Source organism: Melospiza georgiana, chromosome 21, assembly GCF_028018845.1.
Source record: "Melospiza georgiana isolate bMelGeo1 chromosome 21, bMelGeo1.pri, whole genome shotgun sequence".
Classification (NCBI taxonomy): domain Eukaryota; kingdom Metazoa; phylum Chordata; class Aves; order Passeriformes; family Passerellidae; genus Melospiza; species Melospiza georgiana.
In genome coordinates, this window is record NC_080450.1 from 9,794,817 (window position 1) to 9,817,789 (window position 22,973).

The window sequence follows — 22,973 nt, forward strand, 5'->3', positions numbered from 1 at the left end:
AGGATGTGAGGATCTGAATTACTCCAAAGCACAGCCATAACAGACGCCCACCTGCTAACACACAGCTTGGAAGCACATGGCCACATGACAGCTCAAAATAACCACTGTACAGGACAGGCAGGAGGAGAACACACTTCCCACAGCCTGCTTCTGTGCAACACGGGGGAAGGTCAGCAAGCTTAGTTAGGAATGCACGTGATGAGGTTTGGGGAAAGATTCAATGGGAGGAAAACACCAGTGCAAATGGGACAGATGAAGGAGACCTCACCGTTTATCTTATCAACGATGGTCTGAAGCCTCCTCTCCACCTCTCTGCACTTCAGCCTCTCCTGACGCCCGATCATGAGGAGATCCAAGAGGAGCAGGAGGAACAGTGCCAGTGCATTGACTATCTCAGCACCTTGGCTTCACACAGCAAAACAGGAGGAAGCAGAATGCGCATGAGGTTTGAGTAAACAAGCAGAATACACTGCCAGACACCCACAGAGATAAACACTCAACTGCCTGGTTGTTTATTTCCACATCTCACAGATTCATGGCTCAAAAAGAAACGCATGATCACACTTCTTTAGGATAAAGACAACAGAGAGGTCTGAAAGGACCCATCTCAATTAAAAAATACTTTACAAATATGGCCAATGCATGTAGAGCACACTAACTTCTCCCATGAGCCACTAATTTCTCCAGTTTCAAAATGCTTCCTATGATAATGCCTTAGAAGTCTTAAAGATCTAGGAATGCTGTATAAAAACAAACCCCAGGAGGAGACTCTCTGGGTCTATTACAGGTAGAATTAAGTTGGCTGAAGTTTTGTGAAAGGGATTGATAGGAAATTACCAGTGTGACTACACTGATACCTAAATATCTGGACAGAATGAGGGACAACACTTATGTCAATCACAGATTATACAAAACCACCACCTTGCTTCAGTTAAGCAGCACAGGAAGCTTTGCTCACCTCCCCTGTGGCTGGCTCCCATAGCAGCACAGCAGCAACAGCACTGCCAGCAGCATCAGAGAGGCACCAGGCCAGTGGAAGCAGGAGCAGCGGTTACCATGGTACAGGAAACTGCTCCTCCACACCTCCTGCAAAGGGAGAGCAGCACAGTCAGCACTCGTGGAATACAGAGCCAGACCTTTGGAAAAGCAGAGTGAGAAAGGGTGAAGACAGCAGCTGGTGCTCCAGGGAGAACAGAACTTTGCAAAACCCCTGAACATGACACAGAGCATCCCAGATCCATTGTGTGAGTCCTTCAGCACCAAGGGATATTCAGCTGGTGAGTCTGGGTCAACACTTGCTGCTTTTCTCCATTGGAAGAATGAAAAGGCTTCTGTGCCAGGCTGTCCTATTGTCACTGACCAACCACGGCACACTTTCAAGCACTGTGCATAAACATTGGCACTTTGTATTCAACACACATCCCAGGCAAACACAGAGGACAAGGGGAGACTGTTGAGATTCACAGCTCTTTTATCTCCACCTGAGATGGACCCTCTAAGCTCTTTTATCTCCACTTGAGATGGACCCTCTAAGTTCACTGCCCTTAGTGGCTCCTGAAGTCCTGAGATCCTTCAAAGGGCAAGAGGCTCCTCCAGAGCTTTGGCATCCAGGAGAGAAGTGCTCACAGAAACTCACCCTTAGACTCCTTGCTTTGCTCCCAAGGACTTCAGCAGTTCCTCACCTGGACACTCTGGGAGACAATGCAGCCAATTTCTGTTTAGCCCTCATCTTTACTTTGAGAAGGGGAGACCAAGTGCCCAACTTGTGCTGTTTGGTGCCTCACCTTCCATGAAGTCCCTTTTTTCCGTTCCTTCTGGTGCCCCTCCAGCAGTGCTGACAATTGGTCTCTCAGGATCGTGAGGGCTTTCTTTGTGGTCAGGCCCAAACTTGAGGTCATCTCATCCTGAGGTGTCAGAAAAATAAACTGGTTAGTGCTTCCCTATTTTCCTTTTGGGCTTTTTCCTGGTGGCTGACAGAGCATGTGACTGTGAATGCCCTGCACTTATCATCACCAGCCTGATTCTCCATTTTCCTGAAATCATCTTCCCTCTTGTGAACTTTAGACTGCTGGCTGGAATTAGAGCACTTAGATAGTATCAAGTAAACAAACCAGTCCTGACTGTGCTGATAAATACTTTATCACAGCACAATACCAAGTCATTTCTGTGAAACAAGATCTAATCAGTAGAGGTCGAGGACAATACAAACAGAGGTTATGCAGGCTTGAACTGGTATCAGCTTGTAGAGACAACAAAACACAGTTATGGCAGAATTTTAATGATACAGGATGAATTTTGCTAACAATAGTAAAAACTAAGTAGTAGAATATCCACAATTCAAAACAAGAGTGGTGCAATTTCCACAACTGCTTGCTGCAGATTTTTGTTTGTGAGTCCTGCCTCTGTGGCTACTTTGATGCATAAGCTCCCAGATCTAAATGCCAGGCCATAGATCAGTTCAGGATCAGACATGACCCTGCCATCCATGACCTCCTCTTACAAGAGCAAACACTGGAGTTTTAAGGGCTGAACTGCAAGGGACACATTTGGACTTGCAGGAAGCACAGAGTTCACAGCACTGCTCCCTCAGTGCCCATCAAAGAGCAGCAGTCCCAAAAGACACATCCCAGCAGTGTGCCATGTGGAAAATGCTGCCATAAGATGCTGGTAACAATAAAGTCAGGTAAACACTTGCATTTCTGGGCCAGAAGCATGAGCACTCTCCTTTCTTTCAAATCCAGATCACTGACAGCAAATCAACAGGCAAGAACAGGCAGGTGTCCACGAGAGGGCTACAGGGGGAAACTGCTAAATAAAAGTTCTCCTGGGCATTTAATGTTTTAATACAAACACATTGAGCATGTACAGCACATAGGATATCCTGCATATAGAAATGTTCACGTGTGTCCCACTGTGCCCAGAGTACAGAGCTACTGAACACAAACAGGCAGGAAGTTTGTCCCTCCTGTCCCCAGCAGTGTGACACAGCCCAGAGCTCAGGCAGGAGCTGCAGCTCTTGCTGCTCCCAGAGCCCTTCCCAGCCCTGCCAAACCCACCATGGCCTCAGACTGCAGCAGCTCTGCTCCTCAGGGGCTGCTTGCACACACCCAGCTCTGCAAGTGCAGCTTGGCTCTGATCTGTCCTTCCCGTTCCTCAACTGCATGGTTTCATGATGAACATTTACTGGAAACTAATCTTGGACTTCAGACTCAGTTGCATTGATGGTCCAGTCCAAAACTGTGACACTATTGAGGAACAGAACATAAATTCTCTTTCAAACACCATCCACCACACACACACTCTCCCCACCTATCAGAGACAACCTGAAACAGCAAATTCTGTCCAGGCAGAGTCCAGCAATGCTGCTTCAGCTGCACTTTCACAGAACTAAAAATAATCCTGCTGCAGTTTTCATTCTCTGTGTCAGTTTTAGGAATAGAGGAAGCAGTTCTTGTGTTGTTCTTGGAAGCAGCCCAGGTAACATCAGCACAGAACTAAACACAGGAGTGTCTCAAAGACTCCCAGAGGAGAAGATGGCAGTGGAGCTGGCACCAGCCACGCTGCTGCACCACAGAGTGCTGCAAACAGGAGTGTCTGAGAGCAACATCAAGCAAGGCTCAATCAGGCTTCTCTCTCTTGTCTGACTGCTGCCTGTCCAGGGCAGAGCAAGGCACCCACAGATGTATAAATCCTCTCCAGCACAGAGAAAGCAGATAGATAAATAAAGCACACTGAATGAAAGGCAGCAAAAATAACAGGGATTTGAACTGAAAAGCCAAGTCTGCTTAGACACTGAGCTGGTTCCAATGCACTCATCAAGAGCTACAGAAGAAATGAGAGGAAAGCTGCACTTAATGCCAACATTACTACAGTCACACAGTGCCTGGAAAGAGAAACTGCCACTGCACAGCAGGCAGTGAGCACAGAAAGGCAGCAAATCCAGAGGCAATCAAAAAAGGCTCCTGAAACACTTGCACACCTGCTCCAGACTTTACACAGGAGTTACTGGTTTGGCACAGCGTCAGTCAAGATAAGGGCAGCCACAAAGGAACGTGGCTGTAGTAGGTGACAAAGGACAAGTGCAGTGTGGCAGGGCTGGGGAAGAGGAAGGGCAGGAAGGGCAGGAATTGTTAAACACCCATCCTGACACTCAGAACATGGAGTATTCTGCACAGGAGGCAGAGCCAGCCTGGTAAACACACCCTGTAATGCTGAGAGCGAGGGGAGCTGGGGGCACTGGGGGAACCTGCTGTGGGTGAGCATCAAGGGAAAGAGCCTGGGACCCAAATGAAAGGGACAGGCAAGAAGAGCCCCCATGAGCTCCTGGCAAGGGGCAGCTCCAGGTTTTCACAACAAAAGCTGCCCTGCTAAGCCATCAACTGCTAATGAGGCATTTTTCAAATGCCCTTAAGTAAACCTTTGGCAAACGCAGGCTCTGAAGCTGTCCCAGAGGGATCTTTCCAGCCTTTCATCAGCTGCAAGTGCTCTTCCTGCCACGAACCGGGAAGTGAGCACCCCAGGGTGAAGAAGCTGTTCACAGGAGGTGTCAGTTCATTAATAAAAAACCTCAACATTCACATCTTTGCTTTAGAAAGTTACACTCAAAGAGAAAGCTGCTAATTTTCCGGTGCAAACAGAAACAGCAAGACACCTTCCTACCCAGCTGCCTTAGCATAGGGCTTCCTCTGAAGAACAACAAAGAAAGAGCAGCAGTAAATTTCAGGTTACAGTGAAAGCAAACCCCTGATGGGTATCAGGAGGCATTTTAAAAGGCTGTACTTTCCTTTTGCCTGTGCCTAAAGGCAAAAAGTCCTAAGGACAAAATGAGCAGTTGCTTCCTCCTTAGCCCTGGAGAGCACAGGAGCCTCTGAGTGCACTTAGGGCTCCCCTGGAGCTGCCCCTGCCCTGGCCATCCCAGCCTCGGTGTCAGAGCCAGGTACAAGGGGATGATTGCATCCTTCTGCTTTGGGATGCTATCAGGGCTCCCAAGAGTTGTGATTGATGGGATGGCTGCTAGGGGAAAAACATTTTCTTTGTGCATGTGATTTTATTCTCTAGAGGCAATGAATGCGCTGAGGTGTGGACTGGATGGGAACATGAAAAGATGTGTGAATTTCTCCACTCATAGTAAATATTCTACATGTTCAATTACTGCTTAGCTTGCCTGAAAACATTAGGAAAAGGGAACCTGAGATAGATCTTGCAAATGCCCAGGGTTAGGAGCAGGTTTGGCTCTTCAGGAAGGAAACAAGAAGCAGCTCAGAGGCAGGAGATGAGGAGTCACAGCACCTTCAGACTTCTCCTTGCCTTGTCCTTATGGTTGACCCCCCACAGTTTGACAGGGATAAATAAGTTGTCAAATACCAGGAGCTTTTTAAATCCATAGCCTTGCCTGGCTCGTGGCAAATAGGTTCTCTTTGCCTTCCTCAGAGGTTGCAGGAGCATTTTCAGGCTGATAGGTAGGAAAAGTGTAGTTATTTTCTGATTTTTCCTCCCACAACTGAAGTTGTTCCCGAGCAACACCACCTACCCATGTCTGCTTCCTGCAGCCCACCTTCATCCTCACGCAAATTCACCACTGAGCTCTCTTCCTAAAATTCCAATTTTGTTCTTCTACACATAGAATCGTTTAAAATTACCTTAAAAGTTTATCAGCCATCTCACACTCTCTGCTACCTGATGAAAGACAGAGGTCTTGCAGCTTCTTCCAGAGGAAAAAAGAAGGAGATCCCAGAATGTGTACAGAGAAATTGACACAAAATATTAATATATTTAAGTCCTCTTATATTTTCTCACAGCCATTACACATCCATAGCAGCATATTTATTTGTTGTACCAGTAAATGTTGATATAATGTGTGCCAAATATTTTTTTTTAATAATACAGGAACACAAATATATTCCTTGCTTTCCAGAGCAAATTGGGTTGAATCATCCATCCTCTGTGGATTCAGTCCCTTGCAGAATAAGGGATTCTCACCAAGACTGCTGTACACTTGAGTGTAACTGCTTTTACAAAGACTGTTTAGGCAAATAAGTGAACAGAATACAAAATATTTGCTACGAGTTTCAATTCTCATAGACTGCAGATCCACCCCTCTGATTCAGAGTGGTGCAAACCCCTGCAAGGCAGTTGTCAGACTGTCTCCCTCTTTCCAGGCTGCACTCCTTTTATAACACCTCTACTCAATTGCTTTTCAGATCTGAACAGTTGGAGGTGGGAAACTGGGCAGCAGAATGTTCTTCCTTTTCCTGGGAGCTATTTTGCATTCCTTAGCAGAATAAGAAGGCAGTTTTTAATTTAACAATGACACTTTGCAAGTGATTAATCTACTTCAGGGATTACACCTCCTGAAATTGTAAGCATTATTCACAGGTTCAGAAACACACAATAAGGAGTAACTCCACCAAATATATTTGCATTTATTACTGTAAGGCAGATTCTTGTTTAGGGTAAGTCACAATATGGCACAAAGTGGGGGTTTGGGTCTGATCAGAGAGGATGACAGACATCAAATACATGACAACACACAATTTCTTGGGGTAGCATTTCATACAGCAGCCTAGTGTTAGAGAGGGATTTATTCTTGTTCTAAAGCAAACCAGCCATCAGGATGCTGCAGCTCCTGTACACCTGCAGCTGCTGACTTAGTGCTCAGACTGTCTGAAATGGCTCATCCCTGCTACAGAGTGACACACATGGAACCAGCAGGGCCAGCCCATCAGTCAGTCTGGGCAGAAACTTCCCTTTATTACCCCATCCTTGGTGCCAGCCTTGCTTTCTGTCTTTCTTGGTGCTCTCCTGGCTACTTTTTCTAAGAGATGAGACTCCCTGAGTCCAGGCAAGAATGTTTCTCTAATGACCCAGGCTACATCAATCACCCCCCTGACACATTCCTATTCCCCGGGATGAATTTTTGATTAAGACTCTGGACTGTCAGGACAGCTGGATTCTCTAATTTCTTCTGCCACTGGTTTCTGCAAGACAGTGGGAAAATCAGATACTCCTCTGTGCCTCAGTTTCTCATTCTCTGATGCGGCTACTGACTCCCCACCTACTGTTGTAATTGTGAAGATTATAACATTCACCAGCCAACCTGAACACTACTGAAAGCCAGGAAAAAGAAATGTCTGTGGATATCTGCACAATCCAGGCAGCTCCACCAAGCAGACCATGCTCTGTGGGAACCACTGCCTTTAAACCTGGACATGCTGGGAAAAGCACCAGAAGGCATGAGGAACACAGCTATTACACTTGGTTTGAATGCACCTGACGTGAGCTTGGCAGCCTCAGCTTAGCTGCTGGTGGTCTCAAATCAAGTGAAACAAGCAGAGTCTTCAGCACAGCAGTGCCCAAGTTAATGGAGAGAGCAGCAGGCAGCAAGTGTCTGCTCCCCACCCCATGCAGCCCAGGATGAAAGGCAGCCCAGGCCTCCTGCTGCCCCTGGACAAAAGAACCCCCCCAGCTGGGTAACTGGGTGCCTGCAGGGGCTCCAGGGTGGATGCTTTGAGGTTCACTAACAGGGCCTGCAAACAGACAGAGCTGCAGGAGCACAGAGCTCTGAGATGTGGCCAAGGCAGCCTGAATCACTGATGCACTTTGCTGTGCACAGGGTCCATTTTAATCCATGCAACAGCATCCACATTTTATGCTCTCCATAAAGCACGGAGTAAAGATGCCAACAGGCACAATCAACCTTTCTACACAGGTAATGCAAAGCCCAGCACTTTGCTTCTCCTCAGCAGCAGAGAGAGAGGCAGATGCTCCCCAGGAAACAGCCCAGTTTGGAATTGTACATTTCTCTGTCCATCCCTTCATTCCTGTTTGGAGCAACCAATCCCCAACCACAGTTACCTGTCCCACCAGGCTGCTGGCAGGAAGAGACAGGGTTTATGCAGCACTTGGAAACACTACACAATTATTAAGCTTTAATTACTGTAATTTAGCCAGTTGCATTACTTCTCCAAGTTCAGAGAGCAGTTAGGAGTCTGTATTTATCCTGGCTTCAACACACAGCAGTGCTTTATGCCAATGCAGAGCTCCCTCCAGGGAATGCTAATGCCCCCCCACCAGAGGCCAGCAATGCTCAGAAATCCACAGAACTTCAGTACATCTTTCATCCCCTGATAGTTTCCTTCCCATCCCCACTTCTTCAGCTGAAGACTTTGGGGACCAAAGCAATGACCCAGCCTGGCAGGTACACTGCCAGACAGATCCCACAGGGATGAGGAGGTTCAACACTTACAGATCAAAGCCTATAGAAGCAACAGACAAATTTAAGCCACGAAGCAAAGGGGCAGCAGAGCAGGAGTCAGCAGCTAAAATCCTGTATGGATCTTCCTATTGGTCCTGGGGTTAAAACTGCAGTTTAAAACAGTTTCTTTACCCTGTCACTGCCAAAACCAAGCTATTCCCCAGCTAAAATCATCACTCCCTCTTTCATGCCCTGCCATAACCTCCTTCCCCCAAAACCTCAAAGCTCTTCATGCCCCATCACATCAGGCAGGATGCAGACTGGGGAGGGAGACAGGGAAAGCCATTTTGAAATTAAATGTTAAGGCAGAGGAACTTACTTTGCGACATTTGCCTTGCTGGGGGATCCAGAGATCGGCCTGCTTGAAGAGCATCTGGGCTAAATTCCTGCACCACCTCCCCAGCAACTTGCACTGCTGCTGCTCTCCAGAAATGAGAGAGCAAAGAGGGAGAGGGAGCAAGATTGTGCAGAGCCCAGCGCCGCAGAGAACGAGGCAGAAGCAGCAGAGTGAAGCACCAGTGTGCTGATTAACTCAGCCTGCCTCAGTCACGCTGCAGAGCCAAAGGAGGCGGCCAATGGGGGTGGGGAGCAGGGAGCAGGAGGGATGGAAGCAGGGGGAGAAAAAAGCAGAGAGGGAAGAAAGTTTGCCCAGGATAGCACCAGATGTCAGAGGGAATGGTTCATTCATCAGATGGAGCCGACACAGCGAGGATCCCCGGGCTCGCTGCCTGCAGAGCTGCATGTGCACGCACAGGAAGGAATGGTGCTGACAGACAGGGGTCTGGGCAAAAGCAGATGGCAAATTAGGTAGGACAAAGTGCTATAAAATATACTACAGGAAGGAACACCTGAGTAGGCATGGAAAACACTAAATTGAGACCAAGATGACTCCACAGCTTTGGATTCAAGCTCAATACAAAAATACAAGTATTTGCTATTTAAACAAGTTGAGATGGTTACAGGTCCTGTCTGAAGTATTCTCTTGCTGATAAAGAATGCTAGAAAAGCCCCTCTCAGCATCCCATATTCATCCTGAGCCACACAATCTGAACTAAAAGGTGCACATAAATTCACCACAGCCATGCCTGGGGCTCCATGTTTACCTGGGCATGGCACACAGGAGGCAAAGGATAAGTTAGACAGGGAAGGTCTGGGTGGAAAAACAACAAGGGGATAGAAAGGTGAAGAAGGAATGAGCCCTCTCTCTCATTCCCATCTTTTGCAGGAATGTTTCCTTCCCACTGTTGGAGAGATACACCTTTATAATTGAGTTTTTATTTAGCTCCCACTTCAGCGCTGTCCTAATTCTGTCTGGGGCTTCCTAGTTCTGCAGAGCAATCACTAAAACAATTGCTTTCATTTCACACAGAAAGGGGTAAAGAAGTGGCCCAGCCAAGCACCACCCCAGCAGCTTGCCAAGGATTGCACTGGCTGGTACCAAACAGGACAGGCACTGCCAGGGCTTCCAGTCTCAGCACACTGTGCAGCTGTGAAAACCACGTACAGGTGTCTGGACTCACCTACCCTGCCTGGACAAGCCTTTCCTTTCCTTTCCTTTCCTTTCCTTTCCTTTCCTTTCCTTTCCTTTCCTTTCCTTTCCTTTCCTTTCCTTTCCTTTCCTTTCCTTTCCTTTCCTTTCCTTTCCTTTCCTTTCCTTTCCTTTTTCCTTTAAATGCCTCATTAGGCACAGCCCATATTATGGGTTTTAAGCCAGAAGGGCAGAGATTAAATGGCCTCAATATTCACAATAAACCCAGCACAAGGTCTGGTTATCACTGGTATGTTGGCACTGAGTTACACATGGTTGTGTGATCTCACTAAGCTCCCAGAGCCAAAGCTGAAGGGAAGCAGACACTTTGTAATTATTTAATGTAACTTCAGGAGAAAGCAGAAGAGAGAGAGGCAAAACATCCTTTATCCTTCTGTAGAGCATTTTGTTTCCTAGACAACAATTTTATACTGAAAAAAACAAGAAAATGTCCTAATGGCACAATTTTTCTTTCCTGCCTGCTAAGGAGCTACTCAACTACTCCTTTCAACACAAAGAAAAAAGGAGAGAAAAAAGAAAAATATCAGCAACAAGACTGGGTAAGAGTAGATAAACCCTCACACAATAAATATGCTTGTAAGACCCCTTCTTCATTATAGTGCTTGCTGATCTGTTTCCCATGGCTTTGTACCTTTTGAAGACTTGAATGAAAGTGAATAAAACAACCTGCTTGTGCAATACCAGGCACAATCCTTGTCCCAACCTCAAAACTCCAGCTTTGCTCATGGACACAAATGGCATTGGATAAAATTGCTGCTTCTTGTTTACCCCACTGCTAAGAGACCTTGCTCTGAAGTGTTTATGTAGGGCAGTAATTTGTACTATCTAGCTTCCTTCTGATATCAGAAAGTGCATTTGGATATGCATTTGTGCATCAAATAATATAATGAAAGAGCAGAAGACAAAAACTTGGGATCTGAAGGTAAAACTGGGACTTGGAATAGAAGGCTGAGTATAAAGGCAGGGGCTGCCCTATGCAAAATCTGCAGCATAAATGAGAGACACCTGTGGAAAAAGGATCAGTTTGTGAAAAAGCCCTTGGAAGAAGAGCTGAGCTTTTAGAGAACAGCAGGGAACAAACACAGAGACACAGTCACTGGCAGGATGAGAAATGGCAAAGGACTTGGGCTACTTTTCAGTCCAAAGGTGGGGCTGTATCTGTTGTTGGGCAGCCTGGAACAAGGAGCAACAGTGCTGGAGCAAGGGAGAGCACAGCCCAGGCTCCCTGAACACAATTCCAGGCTCTGGGCTGGAGCACAGTGCTGTATCCAGGCTGCAGCAATTACATGGGACAATACAGCTCAGTTGTTATGGCTAACTGTGCAATGAATGATGTCAATCATTTTTATTAGTTGTGTGGCTGCAAATCCAGCCTGTGGCTAATGCAACCCAAGCTCAGGAGCCTGCCACTGTCCTGTGGCAATCAGTGCTGCTCTCTCAGTATGTGCTGAGTGCTCTTGGAGCAGAGATTCTGGCACCTTTCACAAGGTTAAATTCACTTCAGAAACACACAGAAAATTAAAAAGTCAGAGGAGGAGGAGAAAGAACAAGAATATCAGCACATTTAATTTAAGAATACTCTCTGCCTTTCTCTGTGGTGTCTGGCTTCTGGCAAAAACTGGAAGGCAGCCTGCATTACACCTGACAAACTCTGATCCTCAGCCATTCCTGACAAGGGAACTCATCAGCCAACTGGAGCCAGAGGACTCAGTGTCTGATCTGAGTGGCAGCTGTGTGTGCTGCAGCAGGGCTCTGAGCACATCTCCTGCTCCAGGAGTGCTAACTCTCCATCACACACACACACATACTGCTGGGATTGCTCTCAGCCAGATTTGGGAGTGATGTTTTCACGTGGCTTCACTTTATTTTTAGCATTTTAAAATAAACCTAGTACATCAAACTTACTGCTGAGGTTACAAAGCAGGTTAATTAATTTGTTCCCTTATCATTGTGTATGTGTCCAAGTTCTTCACTTTGGGAAGGAAGAGAGATTCCACCTTAGATGGGGTGGAACGAGGATCTGCCATATTAAAAAAAAAAAAACAAAAACAAAAAAACAGCAAACTCCTTAGCACCAAATAATAATTACAGAATGTTTTGGGTTGAAAGGAACCTTAAGGATCATCTAATTCCAAACCCCCTGCTCAAGGTTGCTAACAAGTATAAAATCATGGTCTTTCCTCAGAATCCAAACAAAATAAGTTGTAAAATGCAGCTTTATGTATCTGTGGGGTTTTTTTTAATTCCTATTTAAAAGACTGTGGTGATCTCTTGCCTTCAGTTTTAATACCCATTCAGAAAGGAGGGAGAAAAAGTTTCAAGCAGTCAGGAGAGGAGGTTAGGACCTGAGAACACCATGATTCCCCCTGTAACCTCCTTGCCAGGACATTTTCCTAATAGGCTTTTAAAGGTTGCTGCCTGTCCAGCAATTTGATATGATCTTCCTGCACTGTAGAGTGGAGAATATCACATGAGAAAGGTGAGCCAAATATAGTGACCTGCAGTGAAAGTGTCCCCACTGTGCCCTGCTCTCTCTGGTGCCCTCAGATCCTACACAGAACACACCCATCCACACAGTGGGTAATTGCATCTTCTCTCAAAATCATCAATACCAGATTAGCCCATGATGTCACTAACAAGAGAACAAGGAGATAATTGTCCTCATTGGAATGTTAACTCCATGGTAATAAAGCAATTTGATATAAAACAACATAGGTCAAACACATCCTCTGAGCACTCCAAGAACCAAGAGGTTGGGGCAGGAGTGAGCCCAGCACAGCTCAGAGCAGAAACCCAGCAAAGGAGCAGCTGAGCAGGCAAGTGCCACAGCTGATGTGAAAAACTGCCCTTTCAAAGTCACTCACACTGCTGTAGTATCTTTTGGTCTAGTGAGTCCCTAGCAGGTATTTGCACTCATGAACAAAACCATTTCTCACTGCTGCAAACAAAACAGCAAGGAAGGGATGCCCAGAGAAAAGAGAGACAGCCAACAGACAAAAGCTCATGGTGTGGTGGGGAAAGGGACAGCAGAGAGAAAAGCCAAGACTGTTCTCTCACCAGAGCTGGCTGAGACCCCAAGTTACCGTCAGCAAAACTGGACTCAGATGATTTCATTGCCCTGATTTATTTAAAAAATCTTTCCGTGAATTCAGCCTTCAAGTGAAGCAGAGTTGAGTGTCCATGGGAATGGAGCCCCAGCTCAGAGCTCAAAAGGGACACTGCAGGTGTGACAGAGGACACCCCCCCGTGCTGTCCCACTGGGGTGCCTCAGTCCCACCCCACAAAGGATTTCCCTGCTGAAACAGGGGTGTGAAGGTGACAGAACTCTCAGCTTCCATACTAACCATGGATCACACCTCTACATAATAATACCACCAAGAGAATCTTGACCCAAAACAATAAAGACATTTAAAAGGACTCAACACTTAAGTTGGGTGTAACTGTTATCAGCAAACCTACCTGACACTTCTCCTTGAGGTCCATGGCTGTGCAGTTCTGTTAGCATGTCCAGAAAAGGGGACTGCTCCTCAGGGGAGAATGTCTCCTGGTACAGAAGAGCCTGGCTACATTTACCACATCACCATCTGTAGAAACAGAAGGGGAAGCAATCAAGTCTCTCACATTGCTTCCTTTAGGATAAGAAAGTGATGAAATTCATAAAATTCAAATTACAGGATTGGTCTTTAAAAAGAAGGAGAACTAGGGAGATTAAAGTCCTTCTAATACTGCATCAACCCACCCCATAACTCAGAAGTTAAGTTAGCTTAACTCTCCCCAAAATCTGACATGCACAGATGAATTAAGTTCCCTGCAGTGCAGAGTAAGAGTATGACTGTGGGCCTGACAGGCTTTTGGGCAACCCTCCAAAAAAAGGCTGACAAAGCTTGGATTCCACCAGGTGTTGGAGCAAGCTGTCACCCATGGCTATTTGTCTTGTTACTCTTATCTACCAGGAGCTTTGTCCAGCTAATCTCTAATGGAGCCAGCAGTAATGACTCTTCCATTTGCTGAACATCACATCCAACCTTTCACAAGGCTGTGCTGCTGGGCTGAGCACAGATCTGATCACCAGTAAATAGGCCAGAACTCCTAAAAACATTGCCAATGACCACAGATCTAGGCCTTTTCTCTTTTCAGCAGAAGTGGGACTCTAACAGAATGGAGGCAGGAAGCAGCTCTGGAATTCACATCCTTCTTCTAGCTCACCCTCCTCTACTTCCCATGGCACAAATTTGTTCTCCTTCCACAAAATGTCTTTTCTGGTGTACCTTGCTCCAGAGAACTCTCTTACATATAAACACAACATGATACTATAAGATTATGCTATGATTGTCTTGGGAAAGTCTTTCTGTTGGTTAATAATTCCTGGTTCTATTTTTTAATCTCACACAGAGGCTCAGGGCTTGGCCATATCCTTCTCTTAAATCCAAATAAATAAGGAAGCAGCTGGATATGCAAATCAACCCAAACCACCCACACACCTCCTAGATATCACAGGACTGGCCTTTGCCAGCTGAGATTTACTACCCTGGTTTATACAACACCACCTTCTTCAGAGAAGGATCCTGGAGATCCCATCCTTGTGGCAGTCACCTACAGCTCAGCTCTGACAATGCTGCATAACCTCAAGGAAAAAAAGGCATCCAAAAGCTTACTCAGAAAGCCACTCTGCAGTTAGGTATCAGTATTTCTGCACCTGCATTCTGGGGCACAAGGAGCAGGCATTCAATATGCAGAGTGCTGGTTATCAAAGACCTGCCTGCAGAACCACAACCAGCACCTCCAAGTGCCATTTTCTGGCTGCCAGGCTGCCCAGCATGAGCCACCAGTCTGGACTCTGCCCTACTTTTCTGTTCTGTGACCCTTTCAATGTGCACACAATGAGGGAATAAAGTTATTTTCAGTCTCTTCATATCCCTGCCAGGCCAATTAGCAACTGCAAAGGGAAGATCAGACAAAGTTACTGGAGTGAAGCTGACAGAGAGCTCCCAGCAAAGGGACAGGAGTGGGAAGAAGGAAAAAGTATTTTTGTGTGTTTGCACACAGCAGTTTAGAGCCTTAGTATCTTGCCTTTAATTTGAGAGTGACTTCTGTAGAAGGGAAGGCAAGACAAGATGATTTTAAGGAGAAAACAGTCACTAACAATAAAAGGACTAAGATAAATCCATGATCCTTCCTTTTAGTCCCCTCCAAGATAAGATTTATTAGTTGCTCTACTGAAAGACTTATGCACCATGCTCTCACTCGTTCAAACACAACTAAGAGCCTCAATTTCTCTCTGGATCTGGATTTCAAAAGCATCCAGCAGGGGTGGGTGGCTATGGCCAGAGGGCAGGAGGCTGAGCTGGGCAGGATTTCTGCACTGCCCTCAGTGACATTCTGCTTCTGGCAGCAAACTGAAATGCGATCCTGAATGCAAAACACGCCATTCCCTAAAGTTCACAGCACATCACCGGCATGCTCAGGAACACCACCCCGGAGTCCTTCAGTGCTAGGAAGCAGGAAACACACCAAGGGTGTTAAAAATACAAAGGATTGGTTGGAAAGAGTGAATATATCCTGTTTAGAGAAATTCAAAAGCTGTAATGGACAATATAACAAGAGCTTGTGAAAATAATCAGGGGTGCACAAAGCACTGCTTCATCATTATACATATTCAGGGCTTCTACAAAAATTGAACACACTCACCAGCCCAGAAGCAGTTTAGTTTTTCTCACATCCCTAATTTCAGGTACCAGCAGGGGTAGACTGTAGACATTTCACACAGAGAAAGCAAGAAAGCAAGTCCTTCCTGGGCCAATCAGGATACACAGAACATGGAGAATGTTTAATTTTCCTACTTTTAAAAAGGATTTTCATTTAGAACCAAAATTCCAAACACAGCTAACCTCAGATAGGTTGGATATCTTAGTACTGGGGTAACTGAAGCCATTAGCAAAGACAAGCTAGGATGAGAAATCAACCTTCCTCAATTTCTGCACATGGACTGGCACTGGAGCCGTTGAAGATGCGGTTTGCACACTTTCTTTTAAATGCAGAATCCATCAAAATAAAACTGCAAGAATTTTGTCATTCCAACTAAACACCTCACATGCATTACAAAGGTCTTGCAAACCCTTGGGAAACAGCTTCACACACTGAGGCTGCAGCAACTTAATAAATTCTGGAGGCAGCCCTCAAATCTGCAGAGCTGTGCATCCATTCACTCTGCAAAGTCCTTGTGTGCTCCCCTCCCAGACTCCTGCAATTCCCACCTCCATCCCCACCCTGCTGCAGGGACTCTCCACACTCTGGACCTGTCCTAGTTTTGTGCACTGCTACTCCACACTAGAATATCTGCTTCCTTCTGTCCTCCCTGCTCTTATCTCTCCTCTGTCTGCCCGGGCAATTAGTCACATCGACATGTTACAGTCTGCAGGCCAGAAATGAAGTGGGACTGCTTTGCTGGGACATGTTGGAGGCTGTCAAATATTCAGCTGCAGACAATCAGAGATGCCTGAAGCTGTGGCTGCTCTAATCAGACACCACAAGCTCCCAGTGCAGGCAGTTTACTCCTTCCACTTTCCCAGCACATTCTCCTCAGGGTTTTCAAGCCTAGAGCAGTTTGTGAAACTTGGGAATGGCTGGATGTGGTGTTCAAGTGTCATCATGTTGCATTCAGCCTGAAAATGATTTCCAAATCGTTGGGCAAGAGTGAAACCCAGGATGGGGTTTACCAAATAATCCAATGTTTAACAGCAAGCCAACAGTCTGGAAGTCCTGTATGGCAAACCCAGGCAATGGTTATCCCACAGCTGTGGGGAGAGGTCTGCAACCCACCTCAGAATATCTCTATTTTACATGATTGAGTGAATCCTGTGCCTGGGTTGCCATGTGTGTCTGATATCCTTTTTAAATTGGAAAATACATCCACATTCCCCTCAACTTGTTTCAGTTTGGAAATGCCCTGAGCAAAGAGCAAGTCTTGTAGCTCAATGTGAGTATCAACAAGTGTTTGAAACATCCCTCTGGACAGCAGAACTTTGCAAGGGCCCATTCACCCTTATCTTTACCAGATCATCTCTTGAATAACAATGCCTTATGCAGCCAGTGTATTTATATAGGTAAAAATACTATGGCTCAGATTTTCCAAGGATTTCAAATCACTTAACCATCAGTAGGAGACAGCAGTGTTGAATTTTAATAAAAAACTATACAGCATGATGTATTACTACCAAACTTATAAAATATCTAGCAAAAAGAAAGATCAGGCAATTATAGAACCAATAGACAGTTGAAAAGAAAAATATGTTTCAGAAGCTGCTGTCTTTAGGGAGAAAAATAAATCAACCTAATGATACTATTTTCCCTAAAGTGTTCAATCACTGATGCTTTCATGTTATTTACTGAAAATTCCCAACACAGATTAGTCTATGAAAAATGATGGGGAGTGTGAACATTTCTTGCTGCCAAAAGTGAATTCCTCAAGAACAGAAGCCTGATCTGTCAACCAAGAATAGAAACACGGGGGAACAGATAATAACCAAAAAAAGCAGCTGCCTTGGAGAAAATGGCTTTGATTTGAGCTGATTGTTTTGATATCAGCAGAACCACACGGCCTTCCTACTCATGAGGAGCTGATGTCTGCCTGATCATTTGCAACATGGGCACATTTGCTGATAGATGGCCTTCCAAAGGTGCATCAAGTGATTCTCTAAATTGCTTTGAGACCCACTGAGAGCAGGGAATAATTACAGCAAGGGAGCTGGCAGACACACTTCTTGGCTTCAGTATCTGCCTGTGAAAAAGACTTGTCAGAATTTGGGCCAGCTAAACATTCTCTGCCTCAATAACCCCACACTGCAGATAGGAATAAGCATATCTGCTTCAGAGGAAGACTGTGAAGTAAATTTATTAGTATCTGTAAAGTGAGATGCTCTGAAATAGTGTTGTATATGTGCTAAGTATTATCAACCCAGCAGCAGTCACATATCTCATTTGAGCCTGGCTGTGAAGAATCAGGAGCTGATTTCACACAGTCTCTGCTTCCCTTCCTAAATGACAGGAATCAGAGAGAGGTCTATTCTGCACTGAATCACAAACAGGATTAAATTTGAAATGAACTTTGAGTGTCATCCATTGACAACTGTGCCTCTCAGAGGTGAAATTACTTTTTGTTTAACCTTCCTTGCTGAGGATTTTCTAATAAAAAATATCTGACTCCTTCCTAATTTCTGCAGCACATTCAGAACTTGCACGTTGGACTGTTTCAAAAGAGAGTCATTGCTCAAAATGAAACCTGAGCAACAAAGAGGGAGAAGGGGAGCAGGGAATTGCTTTGGCAGAATATATATTTTGTAAGATACAGGACCTTTGGTTTACTTGCAAGATTTAGACTGATAAAAAAAAAAGATGTTCCACAAGTGAAAGAACATTTTTGTTTTAATTTCATTTTGTGAGCTGAGAAGCAATTATCAAAAGGAAAATGATCAAAAAATTATATAATTAGTTTAGTCTACCTCACTGTTTCCACAGGGGCTGATACTACTACAAATTAGGGTATTGTAAATCTGAGAAGTATTTGCTGTGTTCATTTTTCCTTACTTGGTTAAAAAGAAAAAAGTGTGTTTGGGAACTAAAGGATTCCTTTACTTTTTCTGCTTCAGGTAGTGCCTGCCACAGAAAGTCACAGCATGTAGAGAGTCTGGATCAAAGTGAAAAATGCAATAAAAGGCCCAATTCTGAAAGGTGGAAGGGCCCCTACAGCTTCTGCAGAGACAAGATGTTGTGGCACAATGTCTTGAAAAGAAATTTTTACAGCAAATCTATGGAAGAATTCACTGCAAAATTGACAGCTGTCATTCATCATCATGATATTGTAACCAGGATTGTATAACTGCCTCTATTTAAAATTAAATAATACTGAAATGTTAGAAAACCACAGAAAGAAAATGGCACAAAGTAAAATTTAAAAAGCTTGTGTTGCATTTATAGGACCTTTTAGCAAATCAATTTTTGCTGATATACACTGACTCAGAGACAAAAGTGCAGCTTTTCCTCTTAATTCTAGATTATAAATAAAGGTGTTGTATTCACAGTTTATAGTAAACATGGGTAAAAAAGCATTCTTACACCAGTTTGGAGATATTTGATAAACCCTGTGCCAGTGGGAAGGTGTTCTCTGGAGTTTCCAAGAGCACCTGAAGGCCAATCTGACCAAGCTCAAACACCCATCCCAAGCACAGCACAGCCCTAACCTAGGAGAGCACTTCACAGATTGTGTGCTTTGCTGTTCTCACAAGCCCCATCAAAGTTTCATGATGAACACATGTAGGATGAGCTGTGTCTAGACACAGGGCAGTGAGCTGCCTCACTCTACTGTGAAAGGAAAACAGGAGCTCTCTGCAGCTCCTGAAGAATCTCCCCCCAAGTCTTTACTCAGGAGCACTCCAGAGATGCACAGTGCACTATTTAGTGCTCAAACACACACATTATCACAGATGTGAACCCAACCAACCCACAGCAAACCCTGCTCCCACAGGTCTAATGTGGGACAATGCTGACCAAGCAGGTCACTCTCTTTGGTCAACACAGCCCCTTTGGCCAATGTCAACCCTTCTGGCCAACCCAACCCTTCTGGCCAACCCAACCCTTTTGGCCAACTCAACCCAACGCTTCTGGCCAACCCAACCCTTTTGGCCAACCCAACCCAACCCTTTTGGCCAACCCAACCCTTTTGGCAACTCAACCCAACCGTTTTGGCCAACCCAACCCAACCCCTTTGGCCAACTCAACCCTTTTGGCCAACCCAACCCAACCCTTCTGGTCAACCCAACCCTTTTGGCCAACCCAACCCCTTTGGCCAACTCAACCCTTTTGGCAACTCAACCCAACCCTTTTCACCAACCCAACCCTTTTGGCCAATCCCCCCTGGCCTCTGGCTCTGCTCCTGGCCAGTCCCAGCCAGCCACAGGGGGTTATAAACCCTCCCAACCCACACCTTCTCGGAGCTGTGTCTGGGGCAGGTTGGTCTGAGTGTTTGCAGTGGCTTCCAGCACCTAATTTGGGTAAGGGTCTGACAGATCAAGATGTAAACAGAGATGCAATGTGAAGATTAGAGGACAAAGGATTGTTTTCTTGCTTGTTTTCTTGCTTCCACCTGCAGCACCAACATTGATTTGTTTGGTAACCGAGGCTAGAAGCACTAATATCTTAATCCTCTCATCAGATAAAAAAAATGTTGGCAAGGTGTTTGCTCAAAAGGTCACGGTTAAAAAGAATATTATGTAAATTTCTTTTCAATAAGCTTGACTAAAATATAAGAAATATAAAACCCTTCTCTAAAGAATAAAACATATCTTGCACAAAACCAGCACCATGTAGCTATTTCTACAGATGCCTATATTAGGCAGGCTTCTTGGAGAATAAATTTAGTTTGCTTGCTAGGGTATTCAAATTTTACTACATCTGAGCAAGCCCTGTAGATTAATGCAGTACAGCAGCTGTTGAGTAACAGTTTGTTTACATAGAAACCTGCATTTCTAAGTAATTTAAAGTGTTTCACAGAGCTCATGTGCTACTATTCCATTGTGTCCCATTGTGTGTGAGCTGCCCGTTCAACTAGGAAGTTTATTCTACCATGGCTGGGGGAAAGAATAGGATTTTAAAGAAGCAGTCCTTAGTAGCTTCCTTTCCTGAGAAAACATGAAAGTATCTGTGCCTTGCTAGCTGCCTCAGGAAGATGGATGGGTGCTTATGGTCTCTGCTATTATCTTGGTAACTTTTAACACTGGTAAGCCTAACTTAAGGAAACTCTTCTGTGGTACAAGATTTCCTGTGAAAACTCAGTGTTAAATGTGTACTAAAACACTCTTCACTACTGTTTGAGTTTTCTTTTTCTCTCTATCTTCTGGGTAGACAGTATCATCTAAGATAAACTTCTCATGCTTTATGTAATGGTATTTTTAAAGGGGATTTGTTAGGCTTTTCCTTACCAATAACAGCCTCTGTTATTCTGACAGTGAAAAGCTCCCAAACAAATAGCAAGAACTGTGTGGATCACAGCTTTTGAGAATTGAAACAGGTGGACGTCTGAGACAAAACAAAGTGTGCCATGAAGTTCTGCTGAGCAGAACACTGCGCTGAAGCAGGCACGGGAGTGAAGCAATAGGAAAGAACCGGCTGAGGGAATGCTGCTATCCCGATTGGAAGGAGTCTGGAAAAGCTCCTAAAGGCCAGAATTTGGGACCAGACACTAAACCTTCATGCGGAGTATGAAACTGCAGCTACCCCAAGCGCACCTACGGCTGATGGGCACCCCCTGGCCTGGCTCCAAGCCCGGTGTCCCGGGGGATGCTCCGAGCCCGGTGCCCCGGGGGATGCTCCGAGCCCGGTGTCCCGGGGGATGCTCCGAGCCCGGTGCCCCGGGGGATGCTCCCAGCCCGGTATCCCCGGGGGATGCTCCCAGCCCGGTATCCCCGGGGGATGCTCCCAGCCCGGTGTACCGGGGAATGCTCCGAGCCCGGTATACCGGGGGGATGCTCCGAGCCCGGTGTCCCGGGGGATGCTTCGAGCCCGGTGTACCGGGGGATGCTCCGAGCCCGGTGCCCCGGTGCTCTGTGGCGCTGCCAGCCGGAGCCTGCCCCGCAGCTGCGGGAGAAGAGCCGCCGGAGCGCTGAGCTGCCATCATGTGTTTAGACTGCCTTTTGTGTGTCCTTTTCTAATTTCCTCTTCCTCCTAAGCCGCTGGGTAACGCTCCGGCGAACTGCGGGCAGTGGGGCCGCAGGGCTGCGGGACCGCCGCGGGCTCTGCCTCGGGCCTCCCCCCTCGTGGCGGGCAGCCCCCAGCCGAGGAGGGGACCCCCGGCCGCGCTCCCCAGAGGGCCACAGCCCGGCCCTGCCCCGCCGCCCGGCCCGTACTCACCCGCCGCGCCGGGCGCTGCCGGCGGGGCCGCTCGCCCGCCGCGCCGCCGGGGCCGGGGCCGCCATCTCGGTCACGGGCAGGCGGGACGCCCCGGCGCCGGGGGCCCGCGGGGGCGCTTCGGGGCCGCCGCAAGAAGCCGCTGTCTGGTTGGTGCGAGCCCGCGCGGCCGCCCGCACGCCGCGCGCTGATTGGCTGCGCCGGGTGGCGCGCGAAGCCAGGCGCCCGCCCTGGCGGCAGGTCAGGGCCAGCCGTGAGGGGAGGCTGAGGGGAAAGGGCGGCAGCGCCGAGGGGGCGGCGGGCGGAGCGGAGAGCCAGGGCGAGGGTCACCCCAAGGCTTCTGGGGAGACGTCGTGGGGCAGTGAGGAGCAGTGAAGAAGTGACTTTGGGGTGAAGGAAACGCGGAAGGGAATGGAGAGGGCCCGAGAGCGGTCCGTGGCCCGAGGCTCCGTGCCCTCATCAATGACGGGCTGTGGTGGGTGCCCCAGGGAGGGGGTAAGAAAGAAGGTGAGTCCCTTTGAAGGGACTGTGCAGCTGCAGGAGGAGGTGACACCTGCAAGAGGAGGGAGACACCTGCAGATCTCCCGCTGAAAAGCCACTTTTGCCGTAGAGAACCAGCAGCCTGGGAGCCATGAGGTGAAGGCAGACGCAGGGTGCCAGGTGCACAGGAAACTATGGCAGGGACGGGCACACAGACCCAGGCAGCCCGTAATCTAAACATGAAATCTAAGCCTCTGCAGAATCTGGAAAGGAAGTCGGAGGTGTGAGACAGAGATGCCTCACTGCTGTGCTCTGTCTGCAGACATTTAGGGCTTGACTTCTGAATTCGTAGTAGTTGAAAAGATGTCTGTCAATTTTAACTCCTTTCCTACTCCTTTAATTCATTGCAGAGCTTGTATTATCCCGAGTTGCGATATGGCAGTTCCCACGTGCGATATTTTGGTACAAAACTCATCTTGACTAGCTTGCTAAACTACAAATGCTGTTGTTTGCAATTTTGTACAAAGAGCTTGAGCTTAAACTCTGCATTGTTTTCACTGCAGATGCAGTTTAAGAATGTAGCATTCTGAGAACTTCTCCATACTCCTTTGAGACAGTTTACTTTGATAGTGTCTGGATACACACAGTGCAGGATTCCACGGGTATGATTTCAGCTCTTTTAAATACAATTTAAATGTCAGTGAGGAGAATCAAGGCCACAGAATTCCAGGATTTTCTGAGCTTGTTACTCAGAAGATTTCCTTAGAATCAGTTAACAAAAAACCCCCACAA

General features: G+C 46.5%; 1 protein-coding gene across 2 annotated transcripts in view; it reads right to left on the reverse strand.

The window, feature by feature from the left end:
- The window catches only part of TMEM94 (transmembrane protein 94), a 53,447-nt gene extending 31,695 nt beyond the window's left edge, over positions 1–21,752 (reverse strand). The window contains exons 1-5 of one of the 2 annotated variants that reach the window (XM_058039109.1): positions 21,705–21,752; positions 13,263–13,387; positions 1,785–1,904; positions 959–1,086; positions 269–405 (exon numbers count right to left, since the gene is read on the reverse strand). In XM_058039109.1, coding sequence (XP_057895092.1) covers positions 269–405; positions 959–1,086; positions 1,785–1,904; positions 13,263–13,286 — 409 coding nt within the window. In that variant the 5' untranslated portion in view covers positions 13,287–13,387; positions 21,705–21,752. Of the gene's footprint in view, positions 1–268; positions 406–958; positions 1,087–1,784; positions 1,905–8,573; positions 8,772–13,262; positions 13,388–21,704 lie in introns of those variants that run through there. The other variant, XM_058039108.1, reaches the window with a different exon arrangement.
- Between the last annotated feature and the right edge of the window lie 1,221 nt (positions 21,753–22,973).